The sequence below is a fragment of the Lontra canadensis genome, unplaced genomic scaffold (assembly GCF_010015895.1).
Source record: "Lontra canadensis isolate GAN:19392208 unplaced genomic scaffold, GSC_riverotter_1.0 scaffold23, whole genome shotgun sequence".
NCBI classification, from domain to species: Eukaryota; Metazoa; Chordata; class Mammalia; order Carnivora; family Mustelidae; genus Lontra; species Lontra canadensis.
The window spans coordinates 5,240,407-5,266,718 of record NW_022631017.1 but is presented as its reverse complement, the minus strand read 5'-3'; the positions used below and the strand labels follow the sequence as shown (position 1 = coordinate 5,266,718).

Here is a 26,312-nt window from a genome sequence, read left to right as displayed (position 1 = left end):
TTTTAGACAATAATTATACTAGTTTTTATAGATGTCTTTATGAAATGGTGCAAATATTTCCATTTTTATGGTAGATCTATCAGGAACAAAGAACTTACTGTAAATTCCATAGCAGGTTCAAAGCAAATAAAATATGTACATATTGACATAGGAAACTAGCCATCTACAGCCAGAAGGGCTGCTTGTTATTATTTAAATAGGAAGTATATGGTGAAATTGGTATCCTTTAGAGAAGGGTGTCACCACATTCCAAGCATTTATCTTCAGTTTGATTATTTGAATGTTAGTATACCCAGAACTGATTGGACTTGGTTAGTTGGTTGGATGTGTGTGTGTGTGTGTGTGTGTGTGTGTGTGTGTGTAGTAAGGACCGGCTCACATGTTGTTCCAACTCACTATTGACTGAAGTATAAAATCCATATGTCACTTTGTTAATTTAAAATGAGAAACACTGTCTTGAGAAATACCAGATACTTGGGTTCACAAATCAGGGCGGCGTTTCCTATAAGTTACGTCTTATTTGAAGACAAAAGTAGAAGCAGAAAATACATAATGGATATATGAAAATTAAAAAAAAGAATAGGTGATCTTAGTAAAATGTAGTTGAACAAGTTTGAAGCATTTCTTTCCTTTTGGAGAGAGCCACAAAAACATGTTTATGGTCTGGATGTTTTCTACCTTCATAGTGCTAAGAGTCACTAAACATGTTTGCCTCCATTGTTCTTCTTTTTCTTTGCTTCTGTTATTGACCATCCATCTGTCTGTGCATTGACCCCTTCATTTGGGTTACTGTTTCATCTCTGCCAAACCATTGCTCCCTTTAAGGAGACCTTACACTGGTTATATATATGATTCTATTATGAGATAGAGGGGATGGGGACTGATAGTCACTATGTTGCCTTCATTTATAGCCTATACATATGATAATCCGTATACTTTTTAGGTACCGGGAAGCCAGTGTGGAAGTGATGGGGGTAATGTCTCGTTTTGCTGTGATTGAACGCGCCAGCATTGATGAGGCTTATATAGACCTGACGAATGCTGTACAAGAAAGACTACAAAAGCTACAAGGTCAACCTATCTCAGCTGACCTGTTGCCAACCACCTACATTGAAGGGTTGCCCCAAGGCCCTACAACAGCAGAAGGGACTGATCAGAAAGGTACTTCCATAGCGTCATATTGCTTCTGCTTCCTGCCTTTGGAATCTGCTTTGCTTGGTCACGCTGATCCTTCTTGGATTGATTGAAAGGAAACTTAAACTACAACCTGAATGAATCACAAGGACTCACATGGAAGGATATACAAATTCTCTTATCTTTCCAGGTATATGGATATTGAGAATCTGTGGAATCTGTATGAAATCAAGTTTCTATTTAGATATAATGAGAGCAGGTTTGAGTTATCAGTAGACTGAGCACTTTTGTTATTTGTAGGTTAATTTATAATGTTGTAACTTGGTTTCTTTTAAGTTTTTTTAAGGGGGACCTCAAGTACAGGGAGTTGAGTCACTCAAAATTTCTTTTACTTTTTTTTTTTTTTTTTTAAGGATTTTATTTATTTGTCAGAGAGAGAGAGCACAAGCAGAGGGAGAAGCAGGCTGTCCACTGAGCAAGAAGTCCGATGTGGGACTCAATCTTTGGATCTTGGAATCTTGACCTCAGCCAAAGGTAGGCGCTTAACTGACTGAGCCACCCAGGCATCCCTGAGTCACTCAAAATTTCTAATCAATTCATAGTAAAATACTAGGGCGCCTGGGTGGCTCAGGCTGTTAAGTGTCTGCCTTCAGCTTAGGTCATAATCCTGGAGTCCTGGGATCGAGCTCAGCAGGGAGCCTGCTTTTTCCATTCCCTGTGCCCCTTCTTTCCCCTCACCCCCGCTTGTGTGCTCTCTCTATCAAGTAAATAATAAATAAAATCTTTAAAGAAAATGTGTAGTAAAATATCAATGGGCTATGCAAAACCTCTCTTGTTTTATTTATTTTCCTTCCTTTCCCCTTCATAGTGATTTCCCCCCACTACCTCCCTACCTGGCCCACCCTCTGGCCCCCACTGATGTGTTTGGTGTATCTTTTTAAATTTGTATGTCTTTACAAATTGTACAGTGTTGCTTTGTGTATATGCTTTTAAAATTTGTGCTCTTTAATTAAAAGATAGTATTGTGTTATAGATCTTATTCTTGTTTTTTAAATTAATATTTAAATTTTAATTCCAGTATGGTTAGCATACAGTGTAGATCTCGTTCTTTTTCTTGATTTTCCTTCAGTGGTGATTTTATAGCTCTTTCCATGTAGTTGTATTTATGTGTAATTGATTGCTCTTAATTGCAGCATATATCCACGGTATGGACCTATCATATTTACATGTTTTTTACCAGTCTTCTAGTGATGAACTCATTTGTTTCTTATGATTTTTTACTGTTGATATGATAAATGTCCTCATTCATCCTCTTTTGAACTTACTCCGGGGTTTCTCTGAGAAATGTTTTCAGGAGTAGACTGCTAGGTCATAAACCATACACATGCTTAGTTTCACTAAATACTGCCAGATTGTTTCCCAGAATGGCTATAACAGTTACCTACTCTTGAGGTACAAAAGAATTCCTATTGCCCTATATCCTCACCAGCAATTGCTGTGTTCTTTTTCCTTTTTTTTTTTTTTTAAGATTTTATTTGTTTATTTGACACAGAAAGAATGAGCACAAGTAGGGGGAGCAGTAGGCAGAGGGAGAAGCAGGCTCCCCGCTGATCAGGGAGCCTGATGTGGGGCTCAGTCTCAGGACCCTGGGACCATGACCTGAGCCGAAGGCAGACGCTCAACAACTGAGCCACCCAGGTGTCCCAATTGCTGTTTTATAATGTTTAAAATATATACATATCTATCTATCTATCTATCTATCTGTATTTTTTTTTTTTTTAAGATTCATTTACTTGACAGAGACACAGCGAGAGAGGGAACACAAGCAAGGGGAGTGGGAGAGGGAGAAGCAGGCTTCCCACTGAGCAGGACCCTAGGAACATGATCCGAAGCTGAAGGCAGACTAACAATTGAGCCACCCAGGCACCCCTAAAAATATTTTCAATGTGATGGCTATAAAGTGGTATTTCATGTTTTTGGCTTATTTAAATATACATTCTCTATTTACCAATTGAAGTTGAACATTTCTTCATATACTTGTTCGCTAATTGAGTAAGGTTCTATGCATTCATGTGTTGTTAGTTCCTAAATGCTTTAATTTTTTTATTGCTATTGTTTTACATTTTTTCTATTATATTTTATACTTGGTTATTGATGTGTAGGGAAAGGACAAGTGATTTTTTTTTTTATAAGTTCATCTTTATTTACTTTACCTACGTGAAAAAGCTTGTATTATACAGGCATATCTCAAGAGATATTTCGGTAACCAGACTATCCACAACAAACCAAATATCTCAGTAAAGTGAGTCAGGTTAATTTTTTGGTTTCCTAGTGCATATAGAAGTTATGTTTATACTATACTGTCATCTATTAACTGTACAAAGTGTTGTTTGTTTGTTTATAAGTAGGCTGCACGTCCAATGTGGAGCCCAGCGCAGGGCTTGAGCTCGCGACCCTGAGATCAAGAGTTAGACGCTTAACCGACTGAGCCATCCAGGCATCATAGTGTCATATCTTTAAATGTACATATCTTGATTTTTAAAAACTTTGTGCTATAAAATGCTAATCACCTGACCTTTCAGCAAGTTGTAATCACTGATTACAGATCACTATAACAAATATAACAATAATGAAAAGGTTTGAGATATTGTGAGGATTACCAAAATGTAACATAAATATACAAAGTGAGCAAATGCTATTGGGAAAATGGTGCCAATATATTTACTTTTTGTGGGGTTGACACAAATCTTTAGTTTATAAAAACACATTGAAGCAAGGCACAGTAAATCAAGATGTGCCTGTAATCTGCATGAAAATGCTTTTAATAAATTTATTCAATGGTTAAAAATAATTTCTTAAAATTAGGGCAACGGGCACCTGGGTGGCTCAGTGGGTTAAGCCTATGCCTTCTGCTTAGGTCATCATCTCAGGGTCCTGGGATGGAGCCCCACATCGGGCTCTCTGCTCAGCAGGGAGCCTCCTTCCCCTTTTCTCTCAGCCTGCCTCTCTGCCTACTTGTGATCTCTGTCTGTCAAATAAATAAATAAAATCTTTGAAAAAAAATTAGGGCAACAAAAATTTTGCTTTTGTGGTATTGCTAATTTATAATAGTTCTAGATAACAATTATAAGAGAATCTGGGCCTTAAGTTTTTTAAATCAAATATTATGAAACTGGAATTCAGCTGGAACTCCCAGAGCAAAGAATTTGGCAGTTACAGGCTTTTAACAGGGATCTACAGTTTGTCCTAGACATTTTCTAGTACTTTTCATAAAGGCTATCTTCAGAACAGTGTATCTCCTCTTTATTTGTAACATGTACTCTTAGAACTATTATTTTGTAACATTGTTCTTATTCAGAAGTGCTTTTTTAGTAAAAAGTTTTGCATGCTGGCTATTAACAAAAGGAAAGTTTGGGACACCTGGGTGGCTCAATAGTTTGAGTGTCTCCTTTGGCTCTAGTCATGACCCCTGGGCCCTGGGATTGAGTCCACCTCCAGCTCCTTGCTCAGCGAGGAGCCTGCATCTACTTCTGCTTGCCACTCCCCCTGCTTATGTTCTCTCTCTCTCTCTCTCTCTCTCTGACAAATAAATCTTTAAAAAAAGAAAAAAGGGTGGGGGGGACTGGATACCAGCCTATAGCGAGTTAACTTCTAATGGGGGAGAACATTAAGGCAATCTGTTATTGTAAAAACAATAAAGATTTGTCTAGAAAAAGCTCAAAGAGAGTTTAGCTTACTTCTAATTAAAGTGGTAAATTTCCCATGGGTTCCATATTTTAAAATAAGATGTAAGATTTAAAGTTTCCTTTGCCATTGAACAGTTGTATGATAAGCCTTTAACTTGTTGAAGGGTGGTAGTAGTACAACTGCCCAGGGAAGCTTGTGAGAAAGACAATTGAGGAATCATTTTATTCTCTGATCCTGATATAGCAGAGTTTATCAACCTGGAGGCTGCAAATCCTTCAATTCCTTCAGGAAAATACAATGGACAATAAAAATGTGCTACTTAGGGGAGCCTGGGTGGTTTATTCGGTAAGGCATCTGCCTTCAGCTCAGGTCATGATCCTGGGGTCCTGGGATCAAGCCCTGCATCGGTCTCCTTGCTCAGCAGGGAGCCTGCTTCTCCCTCTGCCTGCCAATCCCCCTGCTTGTGTGTGCACACTCTCTCTCTCTCTCTCTCTCTGTCAAATAAATAGATAAAATCTTTAAAAGAAAAAGATGTGCCACTTAAAGGAGGCAGTTATAATAAATAAACATTTGATGATGAAATATGTCATGATTTTCTTTTCTTTATTAGTCTGGGACCAGTGTCAGAAATTTAACGATCAGGGGCACCTGGATGGCTCAGTCAGTTAAGCATCTGGCTTCTTGCCTTCAGCTCAGGTCATGATCTCAGTATCCTAGGACTGAGCCCCACATCATGCTCCCTGTTTCTTCCTCTCCCTCTGCGCCCCAGCTTGTGCTCCCTCTCTTGCATGTTCTACCTCAAATTAACAAAAAAAAAAAAAAAAAGGAAGAAAGTTAACGATCATAATAAAGAAGGTTTTTCTTTGGTCTTAGCTTTGTGTACACATTTTACTGTGTGGCTAATGCTTTAAAACACTTGAAATTAGTTTTATAATGCTTTAAAGTCAGTGGTTCTTAACAGGTTTTTTGAGGGCTGTATCCCCTTTTGAAAATTTTTTCAAAGTATGGACCCTTGCTTGCCTCAGAAAAAGACATATCTACACATAAGGTAATTCTGTGTGCAGTTTTCAGGAGTTTCACAGACCCTCTGAAAACCATATACCTCAGAATAGGAACTGTTATTACACATTACATTGGTATTTTTGGCTCCAACTCATCTTTAAAGAGCTCTCTGGCTGAAGACTATGGTATAGACCTTCATTGGTGGCAAATGTTACCTCAACTCAAATGGACATGCTCCTCTTTGTTCTACACCTTTTTTTTTTTAATCAAAAATGCAGATGTTTATAAAGAAGTCTTATTTCTGTATGTCTTCTGTAACTATTGCTTTAGTGTGTCCAGTTTAAGTATTAAATTTCCGGTTGAAGTAAACCATCTTTTTATTTATAGTGCTCAAAAAAGTGTAATGCCTAGTAAATGGTTTATGATATTTCGTATTATATTCCTGGGTCTTCCCATGATGTGTGCAACCAAAAAAACTGATAATAGAAATTAGCTGATCTAAGTGTGTATAATCTTCTTCCAGAAATTTTCATGGATGTGACATATTTCAAACCTAGGAAAAGTCGTCAGGTATTTTCAATGTTTTGATACTGAAATTTCTGTTAACTTTGCCATCCTACCTCTTAATACAAAGCTCGCAATCAGCCATACTGTGCAACTTATTTTCTGTTTCTGAAATAGTTATGTGTGTGGAAAGCTTTAAGTGGTAGAATTACTTAAAAATAATACTCAAAAACTGTCAGATTGAAAACTTTCCTTTCAAGGCCATTTTCTAAGTAGTTTGTATCAGTTAAGGAACTCCTTAGTTATCTCCTCCCTTTGCTCTTAATTTCTTTCTTTCTAAGCATATAATGAACATCTGAATGCCTAGGACATGAAGCAATTGTGTAGTTGTATAAGAAATTATAAATCATTGTTAAAGATGACAGTTGTGGGGGCGCCTGGGTGGCTCAGTGGGTTAAAGCCTCTGCCTTCGGCTCAGGTCATGATCCCAGGGTTCTGGGATCCAGCCCCGCATCGGGCGCTCTGCTCGGCAGGGAGCCTGCTTCCCTTCCTCTCTCTCTGCCTGCTTGTGATCTCTGTCTGTCAAATAAATGAATGAATGAATGAATGGAAAAAAAAAGATGAGAGTTGTGGGATGGAGGGATCCCCTGCTGGCTTTGAAAAGCAAGCTGCCATATTCTGAGAGGGCCTTTGGAGGAGGCCCCCATGGCTAGGCTCTGAGAGTTGCCCTTTGCTGACAGCCAGCAAGAAAAATGGGGACCAAATTCTGCCAACAACCAGAAGTATCTTGGAAGACACTAATCAGCTGATAGCCTAAAGGAGGGCACACTCATTATCAGTACAGGAACTTCTCTTTTATAGTTATGGTGACTGGAGTTGTAGCGTATAGCTAGAGATTTATCAGTTTAACCCCAAAGTTTTGGTACAACTCATCAGCGCTCACTCTTCTGCCAGTTCTATTCATCATTGTACTGGAGGTATAAGACAGTGCAATCAGAACAGAAGGGGAAATAGAAGATATTTAGATGTGAAGGAAGAAGTAAACTTTCCATGTGACATAATCATGTTTGTAAGAAATCCTAAAGAATCTACCCCGCCCTTCCCCCCAAAATAAGTGAGATTAGCAAGGTTGCAGGGGATGAAGTCAATATGTAAAAATCAATAGTATTTATACACACTAAAATTTAAGATGGGAAATTGAAATTTAAAAAGCCATGTTATGGGGGTTAAGGGGGTAGGAGAAGAGTAAATGAAGCAAGATGGGATTGGGAGGGAGATAAACCATAAGTGACTCTTAATCTCACAAAACAAACAGGTTTGCTGGGGGGAGGGGGGTTGGGAGAGGGGGGTTGGGGTTATTATGGACATTGGGGAGGGTATGTGCTATGGTGAGTGCGGTGAAGTGTGTAAACCTGGCGATTCACAGACCTGTACCCCTGGGGAAAAAATATATGTTTATAAAAAATAAAATAAATAAATAAATAATAAAAAGCCATGTTATTGCAATAGCATTACAATCATGAAATTATTAGAGAAATGTATATAAGTGAAATGTATATATATGAAAAACTAGTTAACTAAAAACTATAAAACAGGGGTGCCTGAGTGGCTCAGTCATTTAAGTATCTGCCTTTGGCTCAGGTCATGATCCCGGAGGCCCAGAATTGAGCCCTGCATTGGGCTCCCTATTCAGTGGGGTGTCTGCTTCACCCTTTGCCCCTCACCTCACTTTGCTCTCTCTTTCTCTCTCTCTCTCAAAAAAACAAAAACAAAACTATAAAACATAATGCCTGGGAAGAAAGATTAAATAAATGGGGGCGCCTGGGTTGCTCAGTGGGTTAAGCCTCTGCCTTCGGCTCAGGTCATGATCTCAGGGTCTTGGGATCGAGCCCCACATTGGGTTTCCAGCTCGGCAGGGAGCCTGCTTTCCCCACTCTCTCTGCCTGCCTCTCTGCCTACTTGTGATCTCTCTCTGTGTCAAATAAATAAAATCTTTTTAAAATTTTTTTAAAAATTAAAAAAATGAAATAAATGGAGAGATATAACATGCTCATGGATCAAAAGACTAAATGTTATTGGAGCTCAGGTTGCCCCAAATTGACCTAAGATTCATTGCATTCCCTTCTTGACTCAGCAGGACTTTGTAGAAATTGCCAAACTGACTTAAAAATTTGTATGGAAGTGCAAAGGATGTGGGGTAGCCAAACAACTTTGAAAAAGAACTCAGTTGGAAGATTTAAACACTCTGGTTTTAAGATTTAACTATAAATTTACAGTAACTGGAGCAGTGTAGTATTGGTGTAAGATGAGACAGATCCATGGTACAGGATGATAGAAAGTACACAAATAGAGTGCCATATTTTTTGGTCAATTGGTTTCCACAAAGCTGCTGAGATAATTCAATATGAAAGGGGAAGTCTCTCAGTTCTAGTGGTCATTTGACATCAAAACTGCCAGAATCTTCTCCTCCTGGTCCACTTCAGTGTATCAGAGAAAAACCAAAATAGTATAGATTCTTCTTCTCAACTAGAGAAGGAGATAAGCGAAATGCTTATCTTTTGTGGCCCTGTTCAATTGAAATGGATATAGAGTAACAAGATTGTAACATTACCTAATTTGGGAAAGCAATAATGAAGAAATCTAAAGCAAAGAAAATTTAGCTCTAGTACTTGGGAAAAATGACCCCCAAATCCCACAATTTCAATAAATTCTTATTTTTTTTCTTTCCCAAACCTAATAAATACTAAGTGGTTTTAATTTTTGCCTCAACTGTCAAATATAATTTTTTAAAAGATTTATATATTTATTTATTTATTTGACAGAGATCATAAGCAGAGAGGCAGGCATAGAGAGAGGGGGAAGCAGGCTCCCCGCCGAGCAGAAAGCCCAATTCGGGGCTCAATCCCAGGACCCTGAGATCATGACCTGAGCCGAAGGCAGAGGCTTTAACCCACTGAGCCATCCAGGTGCCCCTGTCAAATATAATTTAATAAATTCATTAGAAACAAACAAAAAGGGCGCCTGGGTGGCTCAGTTGGTTGAGCGACTGGCTTCGACTCAGGTCATGATCCCAGACTTCCAGGATCGAGTCCCGCATCGGGCTCCCATCTCCTTGGGGAGTCTGTTTCTCCCTCTGACCTTCTCCTCTCTCATGCTCTCTCTCCCTCATTCTCTCTCAAATAAATAAAATCTTTAAAAAAAAAAAAAAGAAACAAACAAAAAAAGAAGGATGTTATATTTACTGTTGTTAACACATGCAAGACACTCCTAAGGAGCTTTATATGAGATTATATATATATGTATGTATACACATACACACATATATGCACATATACACACATTATATATAATTCCTCACAATAATCCTATGATACAGTACTCAAGCTCATGTCATAGACCATGAAACTGAAACAGAGAATTACAGAACTTGTTCAAAGTCACATAGTGGTAAAGTCAGTATTTGAACACTGCCTAACTACAGAATATTCTTTTAACTATTATGCTATATGTTTTACAGATAAGAGCTAAAGGACTTTAACGGGGCACCCCAAAGTTAGCTAGACTAGTTGGAGAAGACCACATGATAGATGAAGCTTGAATAAGCCCTGAAGTATAAATAATATTTTTTTAAAAGAAAGTCTTTTTTTTCAAAGACTTTACTTATTTGAGAGAGAAAGAGAAAAGGGCATGAGAGGGGAGATGGCCCGAGGGAGAAGCAGACTTCCTCTTGAGCAGGGATCCCAATGTGGAACTCAATCCTGGGCCTCCAGGATCATGACCTGAGCCGAAAGCAGTTGCTTAACCAACTGAGCCACCCAGGTGCCCCGAATAGTATTTATTTAAGCAAAGGAAGATCAGAATTAAGTAAGAGCAGGGAAATAGGATAACTGATGTCTTAAAGTTGAAACAGTGTATGTTCAGGAAATTTAAGGGTATAACAAATTTGAGATTAATGGAAGATGAATTGAAAAAAACAGATGGTCTTCAATGCCAGTTTATAGAGTTGGTACTTTATTCTATAGGTGTGAGAGAGCTAACAACAGTTTTGGTTTGTTTGTTTTTAAGATCTTATTTATTTTCTTGACAGAGAGCACAAGCAGGGGAGCAGCAGGCAGAGGGAGAGGGAAAGCAGTCTCCAGGCTGAGCAAGGAGTCTGATGCAGGACTCGATCCCAGGAACCTGGGATCATGACCTGAGCCGAAGGCAGAACCTTACCTGACCAAGCCACCCACGTGCCCTAACATCGGTTTTGAACAGGGGATAAGATGGATAACATTGGTATTTGAGAATATTTCATTCATGGGCATTGTGTAAATGCATTCAGGGAGAGGGTACTTTAGGAGTTATGGTGGTCTGGGCAAGAATGAAGAAAAGCTGAACAAAAGAGGGCAGGTTGCAATGGATATATGAAATACTTTGAAGTGGTTTTGTTGACCAAAAAATCGACCAAATAATGGGGAATAAACGAGAAAGGAAGCCAATATTATTGGATTTTTAAACCTTTAATAAAAATAGGGAGTTGTGGGGCGCCTAGGTGGCTTAGTCGGTTAAGCGTCCAACTCTTGATCTCAGCTCTGGTTTTGATCTCAGAGTTGTGAGTTCAAGCCCTGTGTTGGGCTCCATGATGGTATGGAGCCTATGAAAGAAAGAAGGAAAGAAAGAGAGAGAGAGAGAAAGAAGAAAGAGGAAGGGAGGGCACCTAGGTGGCTCAGTGGGTTAAGCCTCTGCCTTCGGCTCAGGTCATGGTCTCAGGGTCCTGGGACTGAGCCCCGCATCTGGCTTTCTGCTCAATAGGGAGCCTGCTTCCCCCTTTCTCTCTCTGCTTGCCTTTCTGCCTACTTGTGATCTCTCTCTCTCTCTCTGTCAAATAAATAAATAAAATCTTAAAAAAAAAAAAAAGGGAAGGGAGAGCGGGGGGAGAGAAAGAGAGGAAGAAAGAAAGAGTGAGAGAGGGAGAAAGGAAGAAAGAGGAAGAGAGAGAGGGAGAGAAAAGAGAAAGGAGGTAGGGAGGAAGGAAGGAAGGAATAGGAAGTTGTTTGGAAAAGAATATTTGAGAAGGAACATATAATAATGATTGATTTTCATTATGTTTAGAGAGTATAGTGAACTATAGCTTGAAACTATAATGGTTTGAAACTATAATGAAAAATTCGAGAAGAGGTATTCTGTGGGGAGGTGGAGCTAAGGAATTAGAGTTTAAGAGTCTGAGAATAGAGATGAAGATTTGTGTGTATTCAGCATAAGCAAATTGAAACGTAAGCCAGTACCAGTTCACCAAGAGAAAAAAAGCACAGATACAGATAAGAGAATGTTGCTCAGTATCTGCCAGAGTGTTAGAGGGAGAAGATAAGCCAGCAAATGAGAGAAGCAGTAGTCATCAAGAGTTGGAAAATACAAGACACCTGGGTGGCTCAGTGGGTTAAGCCTCTGACTTCAGCTTGGGTCATGATCTCAGGGTCTTAGGATCGAGCCCTACATCGGGCTCTCTGCTCAGCGGGGAGCCTCCTTCCCCACCACTCTCTGCCTGCCTCTCTGCCTACTTGTGATCTCTCTCTCTCTCTCAAATAAATAAATAAAATCTTTAAAAAAAAAAAGTTGGGGGCGCCTGGGTGGCTCAGTGGGTTAAGGCCTCTGCCTTCGGCTCAGGTCATGATCCCAGGGTTCTGGGATCGAGCCCTACATTGGGCTCTCTGCTCGGCGGGGAGCCTACTTCTTCCTCTCTCTCTGCCTCCCTCTCTGCCCACTTGTGATCTTTGTCTGTCAAATAAATAAAAAATCTTTAAAAAAAAAAAAGTTGGAAAATACTTCTGTGTGCTCATCTTCCTCCTCTATATATGTGAACCTTTGCTATACCTCTTCACAATAATTTGAGTGTGTTTTCTTGCCCTGTTCATACCTCATTACTGCCCTGTTCATACCTCATTACTGTTTAAACCAGCATGTCTAGATTTTCTATATACCTACCTCCCTTGCTTTATAATCATTTTTTAGGCTTTTTCAAAACTGACTAGTTCTAATTGGATAGTAAGATATTTTCAAGGCCCTGAGTCCAAAGCTATATCTAATTTCAGTAGCTTGTCAGTAGAATAAAAAACTAGTGTCTCACCAGAATTTTAGCTACTCACCAGGAGAATTAGTCTTTAAAAATATATAAATGCATTTATTTTGAAGCGTGATTTAATTCTGAATATTTTCTAATTGAATAACAGAATTCTTGGGGGGAGAGGGTACAAGGGAGGGTTGGAAAAAGTAAGTTCCAGAGAACCAGAGAGAGAAAACAGATGTACTTTAAAATCCTTAATCATGAGGGACACCTGGGTGGCTCAGTTGGTTGAGCAACTGCTTTCGGCTCAGTCATGATCCCAGAGGACCAGGATCGAGTCCCCCATCAGACTCCCAGCTCCACAGGGAGTCTGCTTCTCCCTCTGACCTTCTTCTCTCTCACTGTCTCTCTCTCCAATAAATAAAATCTTTTAAGAAATAAAAATAAGGGCGCCTGGGTGGCTCAGTGGGTTAAGCCGCTGCCTTCGGCTCAGGTCATGATCCCAGGGTCTTGGGATGGAGCCCCGCATTGGGCTCTCTGCTCAGCAGGGAGCCTGCTTCCCTCTCTCTCTCTCTGACTGCCTCTCTGTCTACTTGTGATCTCTCTCTGTCAAATAAATAAATAAATAAAATCTTTTTAAAAAAATAAATTAATAAAAATAAAAATAAAATCATTAATCATGAAAGACATGGGATAAATAATAATAAATAAAATAATAATTTATTTTTAATAAAAAAATATTTGTTGAATATTTTAAGTTTCAGCCTACGCTGAAGCTAAGGCTGCTGGAGTTGATAGGAAGGAGAAATTGATCTCTCTTTTGAGTACCCATAAGTTTAAACAACAGGCATTTTTTTATATGTGAAAACGTACGTATTGGGGCACTGGGAGGCTCAGTTGGTTAAGTGTCTGACTTCGGCTTAGGTTGTGATCTTGGGGTCCTGGGATCAAGCCCCACATCTGGCTCCATGCTCAGTGGGGAGACTGCTTCTCCCTCTGCCTCTCCCTTTCCCCACTCATGTTCTCTGTCTCTCTCTTAAAAAAACAAACAGAAAAACAGAAAAGAAAACATACATTAGCTAAAGTACTGTGAAAAGGAAGCATTTCTGTATTAGAGAACACAAAATCCTGACTTAAAAAAATGTCTAAATACAGCCTTTCACTTTTTTCAGAGGAGACGCGAAAACAAGGCTTATTTCAATGGCTTGATTCTCTTCAGATTGATAACCCCACCTCTCCAGACCTGCAGCTCACTGTTGGAGCAGTGATTGTAGAGGAAATGAGAGCGGCCATAGAGAAGGAGACGGGCTTTCAGTGTTCAGCTGGAATTTCACATAATAAGGTGAAGGCTAATAGTGGGTTTCAAGGAGAAACATATCTGTAGTTAAATGCGACATGGATGGATATGAGTGGGGCACTTAAACCATTACATGCCTACTTTGAAAGGGGTTTCTATTTAGATTTGTTTTTGTTTTGTGTGGGCATCTGGGTGGTTCAGTCGGTTAAGTGGCTGCCTTCCGCTCAGGTCTCAGGCTCCTGGGATCCAGCCCAGCGGTGTATCAGGCTCCTTGCTCAGCAGGGAGTCTGCTTTCCCTCTCCCTCTGTGCTCTCTCTCCCTCCATCCCTCCCTCTCTCCCTCTCCAGTAAATAAAATCTTTTAAAAAAAATGTTTTGCAGACCAAACAAAAGCCTGAGTAATTCTCTAACAAGGGAAATTGTCATTGAACATGTACTTTCCTAAGAAGCGATCTGAAAAATTGGCAGAACATGCTTATTTATATAGTTGTGTCCAAAATATTTCCTTAATAACTGAACTGTTATTAAAAAGAAATGTCAATCTTTTAATTTTATATACAAGCCTATTTCTTTTCACTTTCTGAGTATCCTAGTATTATCTCAATACTTTCGTGGAATTGCCTGAGTAGGTTTTTGCCTATTCCCTCCTTTCTAGTGAGCAGTAAGAAAGATAGAATAATAAAATTTTATTAATTTGGATCAGTGTTTTGGTTTAGGGACCACAGACAATTATCAATAATCCAGGGGTTGAATAACTGGTTTTATTAAAGTACAGTGAGGGTATGGGATCTTCATCCCCTTCTGACTAGGCTCAATAATTGGGCAGTGCCTGATTATTCCTGGTTCCTACCTTTGCCCCCTTCCTCCAATCGCCAAACTATCCCTCAGAGTTTTAGAATATTTTTGTGATTGGGTGAAGGGAGGGGAAACCAAAGTCCCACTGTAGTAATTTAAATAAGACTGAATATTGCCTAGGAGAAGTTCCAGAGAATCTCTCCAATGAATTTAAAGGATAATTTTATACTTTTCCTACCAGTTACAATTTGTGAAATACCACTGAAGCACCTTATTCTTTCAAGAGAGTTCTCAAGGACTTAGGTTTTTTTTCATTTTGAAGTCTTGTTTCTAGTATAAGATGTATACTAATTGGATGATCATTTTGAGTCCAATCTCTATCACAGATACTTAAATTATGGCAAACTGTGTTAAATCCAGGACTCAAAAATTAATCAAGAAATGTAAATAAATGGGGTAGGGTAAAACAGGTTGGCTGCAGCATTTTTATATGGACATGCCAAGAAATGCATCGTATAGAAGTTTCTTCTGCAGCTTCTCTGGGCTTTTTACCCTCTTGAAGTCAGAGAACCTTAAGGAATAGATGGGGATGGAAAAATGACAAAGGAAAACTGAGAATAGAAGATGTGGAAAGAACAATGAGGATGATAATGGGTCATAGTTTCCACTGAGGATGTTGTGGGATACCAAGGTTTAGAGAGGTCTTGAGTTTCTGGTTTTGGTTTTGGTTTTAATGTGGAAACCATTAGTTACAGCCCTTAAGCGGTGCCTGTGTTTGTTTGTGTGTGTTAATATTCACCAACTCTCTGTGTGGGTGAGGTTGGCAGTAAGGAAGTTTTTATCCTTTCCATGCTCCAGGTCCTGGCAAAACTGGCCTGTGGACTGAACAAGCCCAACAGCCAGACCCTGGTCTCACGCGGGTCAGTCCCACAGCTCTTCAGCCAAATGCCTATTGGCAAAATGTAAGTATTCAAGGAGAACCTTCCATTTCACTCACATACTTCATGCGGGCACTCTCTGGTTTCTTCTGCTCCTTATGAAAGACTGAAGCCAGGAAAAGTAGGTAGCCATAGCCAGGAAGGTAGAAGGGCGATAACACAGGAGATTTTGAAAAACACAGAGACTTTTGTTCCTAATGAACATTCAATTCTGGATTATCTGTGGAAGTTATTTAATACTGAATTTTAAAATGAACTGGTTTTTAGCTATATATTTAATTTCTCTCTAGCCTTTTTTTTTTTTAAGATTTTATTTATTTATTTGACAGGCAGAGATCACAAGTAGGCAGAGAGGCAGGCAGAGAGAGAGGAAGGGAAGCAGGCTCCCCGCTGAGCAGAGAGCCCAATGCGGGGCTCGATCCCAGGACCCTGGGATCATGACCTGAGCCGAAGGCAGAGGCTTTAACCCACTGAGCCACCCAGGCGCCCTCTCTCTAGCCTTTTTATTCAAGTCTGTTACTAAATAACAAAACAAATAGAAATTTTACTTATTTTTCTTCTAATATGAGATCAAGGTGTTCAGGGCTGCTGAATTACTCCCAAACTACGTATGAGAGAAAAAGCTAAATAACGTGAATAATTAAGCTGACCATACCAATGTGTGTCCTTGACAGTGGCGTAAAATACTGTGGAAGGGACAAGATGTAACAGTTGAAAGCAACAGTGAAAGTGCTATCAAGACTGTACATGACTGGGGCGCCTGGGTGGCTCAGTGGGTTAAAGCCTCTGCCTTTGGCTCAGGCCATGATCCTGGGGTCCTGGGATGGAGCCCCACATTGGGCTCTCCCCTCAGCAGGGAGCCTGCTTCCCCCCGCCCCCCTCCCCCCGCCGCTCTCTCTGCCTGCTTCTCTGCCTACCTGTGATCTCTGTCTGTCAAATAAATAAATAAAATCGTAAAATTTAAAAAAAAGACTGTACATGACTCACCTGCCTGGGTGGCTCAGTTGGTTGTTTGCCTTCAGCTCAGGTCATGATCCCAGCCCCACATCTAGCCCACATCGGGCTCTCTCCCTCAGTGGAAGGGGGGCTGCTTCTCCCTCTGCCATTCACCCCCTGGTTTGTACTCTCTGGCCCTCTCTGTCCAATAAATAAATAAAATCTTAAAAAAAAAAAAAGACTGTACATGAGTAGTTGCTAAGTGAGTTGTACAGGTAGTTATCAGAGTTCATGGAAAAGAGCTCTGAGGATTTATGAAAAAGACATGACATTTTGTCTTGTCAGATGAGAAAAGAACAATTCTGATTTCAATAATGTTTTGAACACACAGAGGGGAAAAGTATAAGGTATTTTCAGTGAGCTGGGACTTAAACTAGTTTAACTGGACCAAAAAGAATTATGTGAGAGAAATAGTACTGAAAGGTAGGTCGAGGACAGATTATAGGTGGCCTCAAAGGCCAAGCTTAAGAATTATTATTATATTCTTTTTAAAAATATTTTATTTATTTGACACAGAGAAAGAGAGAGAGAGAGAGCACAGCAGGGGGAGCAGCCGGCAGAGGAAGAGGGAGAAGCAGTCTCCCCACTGAGCAGGGATCCCATGTGGGACTTGATCCCAGGACCCTGAGATCAGGACCTGAGCCAAAGGCAGATGCTTAACTGGCTGAGCCACCCAGGCACCCCTGGGGTTAGAATTTTAATCCCTAAATGGGACAGTAGATCCTGTACAATTAAAAGTTTTACATACAGTTGACTTGAAAACTAATCAACGACTTTAACCTTTAATTGATGCTATTGTTAATCTTCCCAGGTCCTAACTCCTAGTGTATTTGAATTTCCGGAATCATCCAGTCTTATACTAGAAAATTAATAGTTTACAAGACTGACCAATAAGTGCTCTCATTTTCCCTGAATCCTCAGAAGAGTTACTTACACAAGCAAAATTTTTTTTTTTAAGATTTTATTTATTTATTTATTTGTCAGAGAGAGAGAGAGAGAGAGAGAGAGCACAAGCCAGCAGAGAGGCAGGCAGAGGCAGAGGGAGAAGCAGGCTCCCCACTGAGCAAGGAGCCCGATGCGGGGCTCCATCCCAGGACCCTGGGATCATGACCTGAGCCGAAGGCAGCGGCTTAACCCACTGAGCCACCCAGGCGCCCCCACAAGCAAAATTTCTTATGTCTGCTGCTAACCAGATATTTATGATGTGACCTATCAATTCTTTCTCTCTCTTGTTAGCCGTAGTCTTGGAGGAAAACTCGGTGCCTCGGTCATTGAAATCCTGGGGGTGGAATACATGGGCGAACTGACTCAGTTCACTGAATCTCAGCTCCAGAGTCATTTTGGGGAGAAGAATGGGTAAGCGGTTCCTAATACTTGTCAATCATAAGCTTTATGGAGATGCTGAATTCAAATATGGACAAAAGCACCCAGTAAAATTTAGACCTATCTTTAACATTTGTTCCTTGAGGTAATTTCATTGGTCCTTTTGCTTTAAAATATTAGATCACTGTGGCCTGTCTGGAGTAGTTTTTCATTTACCTAACTAGGTTGATAGGCTTGGATATAGACATCATTTCTGTGTGCTAAAATGCCTAAATTCTTTGTAGTAAATACCAAAAATTTGGGGGATATGAATCAGTGGCTTGCTCCGTGCTTTTCAAAAATATAAATGACTTGGCTTTAAAAAGCATAACCAAGTGTCCCTCTCCTTGGCAATATATTGCACTAGAATTCTTTGGGAAGCGCAGGGATTCTGTCAGAGGTGAGGTATACTTAATTTTAGACAAAATTTTCCTTTTCCCTGAAGGACATAAAAGGGTAGTGCAATGTAGGTATTTTATTTTAACAAGAATAATCATTTGCTTTTGCCTTAAAGTTTTTTTGCTGCTTTTATTAGATCTTGGCTATATGCCATGTGCCGTGGGATTGAACATGATCCAGTTAAACCCAGGAAACTACCTAAAACCATTGGCTGCAGCAAGAACTTCCCAGGAAAGACGGCTCTGGCTACTCAGGAGCAGGTAGGCAGGCCTTCTTGACAAGAACATTGCCTCTTTTAAAGGGGTTAGTGGGTAGGTTTTGGTAACTGCAGAACATTTAATAAGTTAGATGGAACCTTTCTGTTGTAAAGTATGAAGGGGTGTGTGTGTGTGTGTGTGTGTGTGTGTGTGTGTGTATGTGTGTTGAAAATTGAGCTTTATGTATTATATTTTCCATCCAAAAATAAATAAAATGGAACTAAGTGAAATTTGAAATGAAATTACTCATTTTTTTTTTTTTTGATAGGTGGTAATGTGGAAGGCCTGGGATATTATGCCCCAAGTTTGTGTGTGTTATTTTTCTCAGAGCTGGAACATGCCTGAAGTTCACCTGATGGCATGCCAGCCAGAAAAAAAAATGAAAATCTTGAGCTAGGGCAGATCAGCAAAGGTCTATGATCTGGTGATCCCTTGGTTAAGGAGGAGACTTTACTGTGCATTTACATTTGTGGGAGAACGGAACAAATCCTCCATCTAGTATTATAACAAACCTAGAATTTTTTAATGAAAGATTAAAGTCTCAACACTTTTTTAGGTACAATGGTGGCTTTTGCAATTAGCCCATGAACTAGAGGAGAGACTAATCAAGGACCGAAATGATGTAAGATTTTCTTTCTTTATTCTTGGGGTGAGCTTTGGGATTTAAATACCAGTTGTTGCTTACCTGGAGAAGTAGTAGAGACAAAGATATAAAAAGATACCAGACTAGGAAATTTTAGGAAATCTTTTATGTCCTTCCATAAAACTCCCATAAAACTCAACATGATCTTTGGAAGCCTAGATCTGTGAATATAAGAACTGACTACGCCATCTCCCTCATTACTCTTTGCCTCTACTCTTTTGGATACTTCTTATTTAACCTCTCCTGCAGTCCTGAATATACAGTGGATCTTCTTCAGAGGACAGAGCCATTAAATAGGGCATTCAGGGATTAGACTATAAATTATTGGAACTTAAACACAGTCCATGTGACAGGAAGTACTGGCAGTTTTAGAGTATGAAGTCAAAGACTTGACATCTGATTAGTTTATCCTTTCCTTTTAAAAAAATAGCTTTATTGGGGGTGCCGGGGTGGCTCAGCTGGTTAAGCATCTGCATTCAGCTCAGGTTATGATCCCAGGGTCCTGGGATCGAGCCCTGTGTCGGGCTCCCTGCTCAGCGGGGAGCCTTCTTCTCCCTCTCCCTCTCTCTCACTCTCTTTCAAATAAATAAATTAAAAAAAAATCTTTGGGAAATAGCTTTATTGATATATATTTTACATGCCATAAAATTCACCCATTTACAGTAAACAGCCCAGTAGTTTCAACTTAGTATATTTCAGAATTGTTCACCCATTCCACAATCAATTTAAGAACATTTTCATCACCCAGAAAAGAAATCCTATACTCATTAGCAGTTACTCACCCAATCCCAGGCAACCACTAGTGTGCTTTGTCTTCATAGACTTACTATTCTGGACATTTCACATAAGTGGACTAAGGCAATATGTGGCCTTTTTGCTGGCTTGAAATCTTTTGGTTAACATAATAGTTTCAAGGCTCACTCATATTGGAACATGTATCAGTATCTTTTGTCCTTTTATGAATGAATAATATTCTATTATATGGATATACCATATTTTGTTTATCTATTCATCAGTGAATGGATATTTGAGTTGTTTCTGCCTTTTGGCTATTATGAACCATGTTGCTATGAACATTCATGTACAGATTTTTGTGTAGACATACGTTTCATTCCTCTTGGGTATATACCTAAGATTAGAATTGGTGGCTCACATGGTAACTATATTTAGCATTTTGAGGAACTACCAGACTGTTACTGTGCTACATTATATTCCCAGCAATGTAAAAAGGTTTTAATTTCACTATATCCTGTTACTTTTTCTTATTTTAGTCATACTAGTGGGTGTGAAGTGGTATCTCATTGTGGTTTTCAGGTGCTTATTGGCCATTTTCTTATCTTCTTTGGAGAAATTTGTCAAGATCCTTTGCCCGTTTTTGAAGTGGTTTGTTTCTTCATTACTGAGTTTTAAGAGTTCTCTATAAATTCGAGGCATAAGTCCCTTGTCAGATCATTCTCAAGTATTTTCTCCCATTCTGTGGGGTTTTTTACTTTCCTGATGGTATTATTTGATATGTTCTCTCATGTTTCCACATCTAGGAGTCCTACAAGTCAACAACTGTACTGTCAGAAATCACCCACAACTACCTGTTTGCCCCTTGCCAGCTGAATTGGTGGTGATGAATGTTTGTTCTTCGGTGGGCCACTTAGCGAGGGAGAGGATCCCAGTTCTTACGGGCCTACTTGCCTTTGCTCACTAGGTGTCGCTCTGTTCTCATTTCTCCTTATAAGGCTTCATAGGCTTTCAAAGCCTTAAAGTGGGGCTTTTCTTCCCACTTTGTATCTAATGCAACATAGTAGGGATCTGTATCTATCTTTCCAGAAATTCATCTTTCTTTAAGCTTAAAAGGACTTTATGCCGAAAGTAATTCTGGATCTGTAAGATCCTTGTCACTTCACTGTTTAAAGTATTAATTATGTTTATTTCCAAACCATTCTGTCACCCTGGTTCTTTTAATTTCCTCCTCAATATATAGAATCCAGATGCTCACAATAACTTCGGTTCTGGTCTCAATCCTTTTATACCCACAGAATGACAGGGTGGCCACCCAGTTGGCTGTGATCATTCGTGTACAGGGAGACAAACGTCTCAGCAGCGCACGCCGCTGCTGTGCTCTTACCCGCTATGATGCTCACAAGATGAGCCGTGATGCATTTGCTGTCATCAGGAACTGTAACACTTCAGGAATCAAAACTGACTGGTGAGTTGAATTCTAGCTTGTCTTCTCAAAAGACACTTATACCCTGACTTGATCTAAAATTTGTGGGTATACAGCTTTCCAGAGAGAGTAGGTTCTTGGTAATGACTCTAGCTAGGTCCTACTAGGTCACAGAGAGGAATAGCAGAGCACAATAGAAACACCAGAAACAAGGCAGCTCAACTACCGATTCTTTGCCTACATGTGGCGCATTCCAGTTCTCAGGGGTGGGTTTCAGAGGCAGAGTAAACCAATATTATCCCTGCCTTTGATGCAATCAGAGCGAAGGGCCAGTTGCAGGTGTGAGTATGGAACTCAAGTTTCAAGAATACATTTGGGAACTTCTCTCTCAATACTTGATTGTTCTATCTTAAAACTTGATAAGATTATCTTAAAACACTTGAAAATGAAAGTGACCTGTATTTATTGATAATCTCAATTTAACATCCCAGCTGGTATAATACTGAAGGTCATATTAAATTTCACTTCATTTAGTAATGAAAAATAACCAAATATATCATTGGAATGTGTCCATTTATTGTTCTGATATTAATGATTTTCAGTATTGGAATCCTGTTTATTTAACATTGCCTGTTACATTGAAAAAAGTACTCCTAATTCACAATGGAAATATAATTATGTGAGAAACATAAATTGGTTGCTTACTTATAGATCTATATTGAAGATAATAAAAGTTTAACCTGAAACTAATGCAACTCAACTATAAATAAATAAATAGACAACAAAAGTTTCATTGAACACCTAAGTTAATTGCTTATCTAATTATGTGGGTACTACTATTGTACGTGCAGACCTACAATATGATGGGGTCGCTAAAGCTGGAATCTTTGTTCTTTGTGTAGAATAATTTGTTTAGCTTCTACTTCCTGGTACATGTGTTTATTTTCAAATACTGAAACAGTTTCACTGAACTAAATGATAAATTTATCATTTGTAAATTTGTGTTCATATGAAACAGACTCTAACAAATACTTACCAGGAGTGTGAAACCTATTGAAAGGGAAGCATCAAATGATCTGATTGTAAGACTGTTCAAAAACAAGAAACCAGAGAACAGTGAGATACTGTCCTCACAGTTTTAGAAAGGCATTTACTCTCTACCTCATTAAGGGACTAATCTGTATATAAAAGCATGTTTTACCTTCTGAAATACAATTTATGTGAAAATTATTTTCATTATTTTCATAATTTTCATAATTGAATTTCTTGAAATGTTTCTGAGACTAGGATAGGTAATTCCAGTTGTGGGATTTCATTCTTTAGAAATTCAAGTTGAAAGTTTGTCGAATGAGGGTTAGGTGGTACCCTTTATAAAAACAGAATGGGTAACGGGATTTTTTTCAAGAGACTTACAGTCTAAATATTCTAAAGCTTTTTTGTTGCCCTGAATAAAATTTCTTGCCTCGATCCTGAATTACAACTGCTATTATGTATCTTCTGATATATCTTCTGAATACCTAGCTGTCAAGAGATCCATTTTGTATGTCTGACCTGGTTAGGTCAGGTCAGCAGCTCCCAAGGTGTGGTCCTGAGCCAGCAACATCAGCATCACCTAGGAACTTGTTAGGAAGGCATATTCTCTGCCTCATCCAGGTCTACTGAATCTGTATTAATCCGATGCCCTAAAATTTAAGAACACTGCAGTAATAGTTTCCTCTTGTGGCACAATCATAATCCCAGTCATTTACAAATTTTATCTGTGACCTGGTGCTAATCTTGTTCCTTTACTTTCTATACAGGTCCCCTCCCCTCACAATGGTCTTCCTCTGTGCTACCAAATTCTCCACCTCTGCCCCTTCATCTTGCACAGACATCACCACCTTCTTGAGCAATGACCCAAGTTCTCTGCCAAAGGTGCCAGTTACCAGTTCAGAAGCTAAGACCCAGTGTGGCCCAGCAGTGACAGCCACTAAGAAACCAACCACTTCTCTGGAATCATTCTTCCAAAAAGCTGCAGAAAAGCAGAAAGTCAAAGAAGCTTCACTGTCATCTCTTACTGCCACTACCCAGGCCCTTGTGAGCAATTCACCATCCAAGGCCTCCTTACCTTTCCAAACCAGTCCCGCTACGGGAACTGAGCCCTTCTTTAAGCAGAAGAGTCTAATTCAAAAGCAGAAACAGCTTAGTAATTCTTCAGTTTTCTTCCCTCCACAAAATCCACAGTCTAGCCCTCAGCAGTTAACAAACTATCTTCCAACAGAGTATCCAGATTGCACCCCTGTCTGTGAAGCAGCACTGAAGCTAGGATCCTCTGAAACAACTCCTACAGAGATGGATTTGGCTCAGAACAGCCCAAGCAGGCTTGCTTCTTTAGCTTCCAGCTCTGCTCTGGAGGTGGCTCAGAAATCAACTATTACCCCAAGTCCTGTGGCATCTGAGGACCAAATACCCTGTGAGAAGTGTGGCTCTCTGGTACCTGTATGGGAGATGCCGGAACACATGGACTATCATTTTGCATTGGAGTTACAGAAATCCTTTCTGCAGCCCCACTCCTCAAACTCAGAGGCTGTTCCTGCCAGTTCTCCTCAAAGCAAAAGAAATCCCAAGAGCCCTTCAGCCTCCAGTAATAAACGCCCTAGGCCTGAGGGCATGCAGACATTGGAATCTTTCTTTAAGCCATTAACACACTAGTGCTGCCCTCAGGCTTGCTGCAGGGTTTTAATATTTTACCTGTAAACTAGGAGATGGAAATATGCTCACTTTGCAAGGAAATCCATAACTTCATGAAATTTTTAGTAAGAGAAACAGTCCAGTTAGATGCTGACTTAAAACTCCCCATCTCTTCACATGTATGGATTCCAATTCCACTGCTGACAGAGATGTAAAAACTGACTTATCTTGCAGAGATACCACTGCTTTGAGTTTCTAACCATTAGAGTTTAGGGAGGCAGTGTCAGAGTACAAATATGTGGGCCTTGAAGCCTAGGGGAGGCACTTTCCTCACTTTTCCTCATCTGTACAACTGATAAACTTTACAGATTTATGGGAGATTAAGGACAATGTATTTAGAGTATGTGGCTTAAAGATGGCGCAAAAAAGCTGAGTGAGAAAAAACATTTTTTAAACTTTTCCCCAGCTCTGTGACAGGGGCAGTTCAGATAATGGCTTTGACCAAAATTTGAGGTTTGAGAATGTGAGGTGAAGACCTAAAGTGGTAACTGGTTTAGGGCAGGGCTCTGTACACAGCAGCTGCTCAATAAATATTGAATTTCATACAAGAATATCCTATTATGGCCACAGTTTTAGCCACTGGCCCTTCTACCTCTTGCAATTGGTCTAATGTAGAATCCGATTGTTAATAGACCAGTTCAGGAACTCTGTTTAGATTGGTTAAGTCACGATCAGAACTAGATCATCTCTAGATTCATACTAGGCAGAGTGTGATTTTGAGGGTCATCAGGGAACTTACTAGAAATTGTTTCAGCCTCACCTCTACCCCTGCTGAATCAGTATCCGTACATTAATAAGATTCTCCACGGTGTTTGAAAAACACTGATCTAGAAGATGCGGTGGCCAGCCAGGTTTGTAGAGTGCAATGACATTTCCTTAAACCCTGAAGTACAAATTTAAGAGGTAGTGCTTGGCTTTCAGGGTCACTGGCCTGTTCTTCATCTCTTACCTTCTGATGTTTGAATATTGAGCTTAGGGTTTACTGTAGCTTTCTGCACTTGTCCATGTTTATAATACTGTATTCTTAATCTGCGGTCTTCTATGTGGAAAATCAGCTTTTTTGATACGGGAAACCTTGTGTTACATAGAGAACCCAACTGCAGATGAACTGAACTAGGTGGTGTTGGGGGAAGTGAGTAGGAAGAATGGTTTATGTATCCCCCCTCTCATACGTCACCCACCGCTCTTCAAATTTATTTATAAATTGGGAGTCTATATTTAGTTTGAAGAAGAGGGTAGCATTTGAAAAACACTGTAGCAAAAAAATTACTTCTTCCTTCAAAAATATTTTCCTCTTATAGCAGTTGAATAATGTGTACATGGCCCTTTTCCTACTAGATTTGTAGTTTCTTGAAGGCAAGAATTCTCTAGTGCCTTGCACATAATAGGTGCTTGATATTTACTGGGTGGAACTTGTGTAGTAAGTAATTTTAGATGATTACTAGGACCGAGAGAGTAAAAATGTACATGCTACTGGTGTGGGGGAGGGTGACTGCTTTATGTATCTTTTTATCCTCCTAAATGTTTCATTAATGTAGCAAGGTATAGCTCACTGGTTCCTGAAGATGTCTTATTAGATACTGTTATCAGGGGCGCCTGAGTGGCTCAGCCAGTTAAGCCTCTGCCTTTTTGGCTCAGGTCATGATCTCAGGGTCTTTGGATCGAGCCCCGCATCAGGCTCTCTGCTCAGCGGGGAGGCTGCTTCCCCCTCTCTCTCTGCTACTTGTGATCTCTGTCAAATAAATAATATTAAAAAAATCTTTTTAAAAATAAATAAATACTGTTTTCAGGGGATGCCTGGGTGGTTCAGTCAGTAAAGCGCCAGCATTCAGTTCAGGTCATGACCCCAGGTCCTGATTTGGAGTCCTGCATCAGGCTCCCTGATCAGCGGGGAGCCCACTTCTCCCTCTGCCTGCTGCTCTCTCTGCTTGTGCACCCCCCCAGACAAATAAATGAATAAAGTCTTAAAAATAATACTGAGATAATTTCCTAAAATTTCCTTACTTAATCCAGTGAAAAGTTTAAAAAAAAAAAAAAAGCCTAAAATGAAGCAATACCTCTCCTTCAGGTACCATACAGATTAAGTGGAACAAATTTTGAACACTTTGGTTGACTGGAAAGAGTCCTATAGAGAAGCAATGTGGTAGAAACTCTGGTTTCATTGGACTTAACAGAGGCCAAGACAGGTGGGGGAATGGGTAACTAGTAACGACAATACCAGCAGCACCCCTTCTGTTTCCTTGGAAATGCTACCCCTGCCCCAGCATACCAGTAATCAGCCTATGGAGGGGAGAGCAGACAGATATGCAAAGGTCAGTGCCCAGCGAAAGCTACAGGACCATTTTGCTGAATACAACCTTCTCTCATA

At 39.8% G+C, this 26,312-nt stretch overlaps 1 protein-coding gene across 7 annotated transcripts in view; it reads left to right on the top strand.

Moving 5' to 3' along the window:
* Window positions 1-25,354, top strand: part of POLH (DNA polymerase eta) — a 34,863-nt gene extending 9,509 nt beyond the window's left edge. For 3 of the 7 annotated variants that reach the window (XM_032862085.1, XM_032862084.1, XM_032862081.1), the window contains 8 exons: window positions 944-1,161; window positions 13,543-13,712; window positions 15,320-15,423; window positions 17,632-17,751; window positions 18,293-18,416; window positions 18,970-19,035; window positions 21,087-21,256; window positions 23,014-25,354. In XM_032862085.1, coding sequence (XP_032717976.1) covers window positions 969-1,161; window positions 13,543-13,712; window positions 15,320-15,423; window positions 17,632-17,751; window positions 18,293-18,416; window positions 18,970-19,035; window positions 21,087-21,256; window positions 23,014-23,905 — 1,839 coding nt within the window. In that variant the 5' untranslated portion in view covers window positions 944-968 and the 3' untranslated portion in view covers window positions 23,906-25,354. Of the gene's footprint in view, window positions 1-943; window positions 1,325-13,542; window positions 13,713-15,319; window positions 15,424-17,631; window positions 17,752-18,292; window positions 18,417-18,969; window positions 19,036-21,086; window positions 21,257-23,013 lie in introns of those variants that run through there. The other 4 variants (XM_032862086.1, XM_032862083.1, XM_032862082.1 and 1 more) reach the window with 4 other exon arrangements.
* Window positions 25,355-26,312: the final 958 nt, after the last annotated feature.